Source organism: Orussus abietinus, unplaced genomic scaffold (assembly GCF_000612105.2).
Source record: "Orussus abietinus isolate OABI.00-Male unplaced genomic scaffold, Oabi_2.0 scaffold838, whole genome shotgun sequence".
Taxonomy (NCBI): Eukaryota; Metazoa; Arthropoda; class Insecta; order Hymenoptera; family Orussidae; genus Orussus; species Orussus abietinus.
The window spans coordinates 17,810-24,569 of NW_019394991.1; the positions used below are offsets into that span (position 1 = coordinate 17,810).

Here is a 6,760-nt window from a genome sequence, read left to right on the forward strand (position 1 = left end):
CGAGATCACTGCCACTTTACAGNACCCTCGAAAGGGGGGCAATAAAACTTACGAGTCCGAGCATTCTCAAAGGGTCTCTTTTTGAGGATTTTCGCCGAAGGTCCGAGATGACGTCTGGCGAACAGTTTTTTTAACTTTCTAAAAATTCTGAAACCCGCTTCTGGCGACCAGACGCCACTCGAGGGTTTTTTCCGCGAATCCGCGGCCTACGTGACCGGCCGCTTCGCGGGTGCCTTCGAGGGCGGAAACCCTTCGGGAATTTTTCTCTGCCAATGAGAATGCTCGACTCAAGGTCCGACTTCCTCCCTCCACCGAGTTGGAGGGAGAACTATGCATTCGGATATTTTTTAAGACATTTGGTAAAAATCAGATTCCAGCAGAATGTTGCCGAGACAACTTCGATTCTCTTAAAACGTTGCCGAGTCAACGTAGATACCATCAGAAAGTTGCCGAGACAACTTCGGATCTCTTAAAACGTTGCCGAGTCAACCAACCGAAAGTTGCCGAGACAACTTCGGATATCAAAAACGTTGCCGAGTCAACGTACAAAAAGTCCAGTTACCGAGCCAACTAACCACCACCGTAAATTCACGCATCTTCCCTTGTCTGTAAAGGAAATATAGTTTGTTGTGTCACTAAAGTCCGGAATATTTCATTCAAAACGCGAAACCAACTGCTGGCGGTTAATTCCCTCTTCAGCAAAACACTATTCGAGCCCGTCTTCCCCAGCCCGAGGATTTACGACCCTCGGGGATTGATTGACAATCGCGAGTTGGTTTAGTGTCGCAGAACAGTTCCGGTTCATGGCCAGTAGTATCGAAAAATTATCATCTTATCTGGACGATTCCGAGAAATTAATTACGCGTAAACACTGTAACAGCGTACAGGAATTTGAATGTTTGACTAGAAAGGGTGTTTTTCCCTATGAATACATCGACAGTTGGGAGAAACTTGAAGAAACTCAGCTACCTCCTAAAGGAAAATTTGTCTCAAAATTAAACAACGATGAAATTTCTGAAAATGATTATTTACACGCTAGCAACGTTTGGCAAACGTTTGATATCAAAACTTTAGGTGAATATTCGGATTTGTATCTGAAGACCGATGTGCTACTCTTAGCTGACATTTTTGAAAATTTCAGACGCAAATGTTTTTCCGTGTACAAATTGGATGCTCTACATTATTTTACGGCACCCGGTCTAGCCTTCGACGCTATGTTAAAGTGTACGGATATCGAACTCGAACTTCTCGATGACGAGGAGATGTTATTGTTTATCGAGAAAGGTATTCGCGGCGGCGTAGCTCAGTGCTCTAACCGATACGCGAAAGCGAACAACAGATACATGGGAGCTGATTTCGATACGAGTAAGGACGAATCGTATCTAATGTATTATGATGTAAATAATTTGTACGGGGCCGCCATGAGTCAATTTTTACCTTTCAACTCGTTCGAGTGGGAACAAAATTTCGATGAACTCGATATTCGGAATATTTCCGATACTTCCTCCACGGGGTACATATTTGAGGTTGATCTAGAGTGCCCCGAATCGCGTCAGGAAATTTTTAAAGATCTGCCTTTATGTCCCGATCGTTGCGCACCTCCCGGCTCGAATACGANAAGGTAACTGAACTTATAACATTAATATAACATGTTACATAACATGTTACCTTATTGAGTGGGAAATAATAATAAACAACTAACTTCCACGTTACATTTATGCTACATAACACGTTAGCTTCGAAAACGTAACATTTACCTAACATTTATGTAACAGTGTTCTGTGGGCAGACAGTAACAATTTTTGTTTAAGTACTTCGAGGGAACAAAAATAATACCTTCTCTATATACATATCTGAACTTTCGTCTCTTGGAAGCTTAAAATTCATTTTCTTGCATTCTATCGATCCAAAATGAGTGTAGAAAATTTTCATTCTTTATGGATATCCTAATTTTTATCGCATCTTTATGCAAGATTTTTAACAGGAAATTATATTGACTTAGTTACTTACATAATACATTCGGCACGAGATGATAGACGGCATTTATGTCGAGCATGTTCACCCATCTAGAATATCGAAATAACATTTTCAAGATTAACATCCGCTTATTGTTTCCTAAATTCCATATTGTCCGTGAACTTACATTTCATTTTCTAGACGTTCAAAACCATTCATTTTTAAAGTTGTTGCAAAAGAATCTCTTTTTTGGTTCTTTATGTTTTGGAAAAAGTCGTCAAATGCTATTAAAAACTGGAAAAGAAGTGTGGAGAAGAATAGGCAAATCAATATTTTAGATTAGAAATTGATAAAACTATAAATGCTGGAAAGTTATGTTTACCGAGTCATAGAATTTATCGATTTCAATAGAATTTCGATACATTGAAGGACCTTCGAACATTGCAGTCATTGACATTAATTTCGCCCTTGATGCATCTTTTGAACGTTTATCCATCCAGACGGCATTTGATATTTGCTGGTCCAAGGCAGACCTGACATTCGCTAGTATATGTAGTAACTGAAATGGATAAAATGAAATTATTAAATACTTTGTAGTTTCTAGTGATTAAAAATTCTGAAACGAAGTGAGCTACGCGAATTGTTCACTTCTTCTCACCATTTGTTTCAATCTTTCCCAGTACATTCATCGACTTCCTTTAATTTAATATTTTCCAAAATCCTTTCTAATAAATTAAATGTAGAGACTTACCAGATCTTTGTTTACATCTGGCACATGTCTCCGTAAAAATTCATATATAATTGCACGGTCATAAGGGTTTGATTTAATGCACGACAGCCACCTAAAATTACATCAATCATAGAAATTATTGGGCTCAATTAGACCAAGGCTGCATAAATAATCGTCTCATTTATTAAATAAATCAAGCATCAGTGTATCACCAATTTGAATGAGTTTCAGACCTCGGTACATCATTTGCGACTGAGAACATTTCTTTCTTGAACTGTTGAAGAAGTTCTCTTAATACCGGAGTGGTGTAATGTATCCAGCGTACAACAAATTGCCAATGAATGTGGTTCACTGCGGAAAAAAGATTGCAATTTGCAATGTCTCATTCCTTAAATAAATGTATTTCTCAAACTTTTTACCAATGGCTCGTTCAGTTGCGTTTTTCAAAATATAAGCGAGGTTTTCAAAATAATCAATATCGGTCACGTACACTTCTTCCAATGGATCAATTACTATGCCAACTAGGTCCAACACGTTTTGAAAGACGTTGAGCCAGTTTATCTGACAAATAGTTAATTGAAGATAAATTAATGAAATATTACAATTATACTGTTTGTCATCGCACCTGAGTTTTAGGGTTGTTCTTATCATTTGCCTGGTCGTATCGTCGCTGCAATTCAATGATAGTCATTCTCATTGTTCGAGAGTGCGAGACTACTGGCCTTTCGCGGTTAGCAATCTGCCAATTTTCGAAAACGTTAATAAAATATCTTTTATATCATTTTCGTGTTACCTTTTGTACTCAAAATACAATGAAAGAAAATCATTCATTTGTGTTCATTCAAAAAAATTTAATTTAGGGTCGATGTTAATTATTTACCTGAGTTAGCTGCATTTCTAGGGTCATCATTTCAATTAGATCTGTTGTTATCACTTCTTGGTCAACGTGAATATTACTGGATTGCAGAAAAGTGTCCACAACTGTTCTGAAGAAGTCATCGTAAGCACCGATTTCTTGTTCATGAGTAGTAAAATCCAATAAAACGTACTCGGGTATTAAAAACTTCGGCGGAGTCAGCTGTAAAGATTTAATTTCCTCGATTAGATTCCGAAAAGTTAGAGATGCTTCTCAATATGAGGAGAAACTCAAGATAATGCCCCCAACATTAGAAATTAAGGATAAGAAACGCACATATTCAAATTCATCAGGAATATGAAATGAAAGAAGTCGTTAAAATTTCCTAAATATGAAAAACTTCCGAGAACTGCGTTAGAAATTTATTTCAAAAGACGTAGATTTATATTACTGACAATGAAATGTCATTGTCTTCACGAGGAAACAAAACGGGGTCATGTCGTATGCGTTTCATGATTTCCAACAGTTTACCTTTAAAATCAGTTTTTCAGCCTCATGTTCTGGGTCAGACATCGCTTGTATATTAAAGAAAGATGATGACCCGCTTCTTAAGGTGGTATAATAATCATTAATGTCTTGCCAATCATGGTACACCCAATGCGGAAATATAGTAGGCCATCCTCTTAGCTTCTGCAGAGTTGTTTTAATCGGTTCAACTCCTATTCGTTTCAAGGTTTCTGTACAAAGAAAATATTAAGCCATTGCTAATGATTATTTTTCAGAAATATCTAAAAAATATGAACTTCTTTACCATCGTCTATGCACATCTTGTGCCACACTTTGGCTTTCTTCAAGGAACGAATTTCATTGCGCGGTTGTTCTTCTATAATTTCTATTAATGAAACATATCACTATAATTGTAAGTATTGCGCATTCCTTAGTCTTATCAGACATATGACTGTATTGAAAGGGGGACCTGAGTGTGAATTTTTAATAGTATCTAAATCTGAACGTTTTGCGTAGACTCTCAAAACAATAGCATGTCTGCATTTGCAGAAGCTTCAATGCCAATTTCTTTTGGATCAAACTTTACCTTTGAGCTGTAAATTTATGGCATTCTTGGCTCTTTCGATTCGATTGAAGAAAGGTTTCGTTGCGATATCAGGAAACCTATTTTTCCAATTTCCGCAAACAAATTCATAAAAATTATCGCAGGGGTTCACTTTGCGGTTCATACTTTGCTTGATATCTTGCCCTAATGAAAATCAGGTGCAAATTTAAATGAAATTGATAGGTAGACCGCAAATCAGTTTAGTTTACCGAGCTTCCAGCAGGCCTGCTGATCGCAGATGGAAATGTTTTTTGAAATGTTAGGCTTTTTAATTTTTTCTTTATGTAATTGTTGAAATGCAGGTCGTTTACTTTGTGCCGCTACCAGTAGGATTAAATATGTTCTGAAAATCATTGAAGAATTATTAAGATGAATAGTTAAGATGTCACTGAATTTAATTTGTACCTTGAGTGTAGATACATACAAGAAAATGAAAACGAATATACAAGTCCTCATGTCCTTCCAGATAATAAAGAAAACCGACTCCATTACTGTATATTCTTACATATATTCTTTTCTGTACTTCCTACTTCGGGACACGAAACTTTTTCATAATTATTTGTACGGTTGTATGCTGAGATTTGTTTACGTTTTTATTTTAAATGCAGGCGGAGTCGTGCTTTAAGTATTAACGACAGTCGCGATAAGGGCTTTAATGAAGAAGTCGTGATTAACTGGAAACTGAAAAACTCATTCGGCCATCACAATCTACTACATCGTGACACACGCATGCGATAATCTTACATAAATAAGCAACATCCTTTGTACTACTTATTCATATATTTTAAGGTTAAGTGAAACCCCCTTCAAATCAGTCGATTCGAATGCAACACTTTTGTTTAAGGGTATTGGACCAAACTATCCAAAACTTTGACACATCACTCCTGATCATCTAAGAATTGTCCTGACACATTCAAAATTTGGATGTTTTTTTTTATTTTTTAACTCAGCCCAGACCAGAACCAAAATGGCGTCGAGCTCTCATATTTCGATCAATATACAATTATCGAAGGCTCGGATATGAGAATCGAAAGGATCAGGACAATTTTACAACAATTTAGAACACTCTGGTAGTCGATAAACTCGCATTCGAACGGGATAAAGGCAAAAAAAAGTGTTGTATGCGCTTCTATGCTAAAACGATGGGAATACGAGGTCTCGGAGTGAAAGTTTAATTGACTTGGAAATCACAGATGGCGCAGGGGGTCCCTCTGCAGTCAATTAGGGCCCCAGAAAGCATGAATCCAGAGGATTTCTGGAGTTTTACTTCGATTTCTTTATAATTATTGTAGGAAAAGGACAGGTGGAGTATGTTATTTGGTACAATACCCAATATAATTCGACACAGCTGTCAATATAAAAACGAACGTCGACAGCGTAGGCATTTAGAAGAATCTTCTTTATCGACGTCAATCAAGTTCCTCGACGTGTTTTCCTTCACCTTAAGAGCGATATAATTTACTTTAATAAACCTGAAAAGTCCTCTTTAGTGTTTCGCTAACATATATTATCACCACACCTTGCACTTATTTAACCAATTCATTTAATCGTTTGGTTCGTATTTTAAGGATTCACTGAAATCCTCCGTATTTGAAATTACACCATTTGTCCGTAATTGGCTTATAGTGTTTCTTCTATTTTTCTTTAAAACCACAGTCCTCAATAAATCCTCGTCTTTGTATTCTTATCAAAGCTGAAGATAATAATTATGAGAGGTGTTACGTCTGGTAAGGATGTTGATATTAAGTTTGGTTAGGGATAGATTTAGAAAAATAAAGAGCGAAAAAGAAGGGGGGCTGCACAAAGACTCCACGCCTTTCTTCGCAATTAAGGAAAAGGATGATTGAAAAGAAAATAGGAAATAGGAATCTTGTAGGCCCCTCAGCGAGTCCTATGCGGATTCATCGATATTTGTGAAAAAAAAATGGGATTTCGTTTTTTTTCTAGGTTTATTAGGTAAAAGGAAATCGTGGGGATTTACAAGTGTGTATGTGTGAGTGCGCGCGCGCGCGCGTGAGTAGTATAACAGTGGCGGTTCTGGATACAGATTCCTGCACCGACATGTTACCGACACCTCGAGAGCCATCGACGGTTCTCGTCCATGCTA

At 37.2% G+C, this 6,760-nt stretch overlaps 1 protein-coding gene across 1 annotated transcript; it reads right to left on the reverse strand.

The window, feature by feature from the left end:
• Positions 1 to 1,703: 1,703 nt before the first annotated feature.
• LOC105698465 (membrane metallo-endopeptidase-like 1) lies at positions 1,704 to 5,217 on the reverse strand. Its single transcript, XM_023433583.1, has 13 exons — positions 5,078 to 5,217; positions 4,863 to 4,996; positions 4,636 to 4,797; positions 4,354 to 4,434; positions 4,074 to 4,279; positions 3,567 to 3,764; positions 3,312 to 3,425; positions 3,106 to 3,247; positions 2,920 to 3,037; positions 2,708 to 2,798; positions 2,339 to 2,515; positions 2,144 to 2,250; positions 1,704 to 2,066 (listed from the first exon to the last, which is right to left on the reverse strand). Exons 1-13 carry the CDS (start codon positions 5,140 to 5,142, stop codon positions 2,003 to 2,005), a joined length of 1,659 nt encoding a protein of 552 aa, XP_023289351.1. The 5' UTR covers positions 5,143 to 5,217; the 3' UTR covers positions 1,704 to 2,002.
• Between the last annotated feature and the right edge of the window lie 1,543 nt (positions 5,218 to 6,760).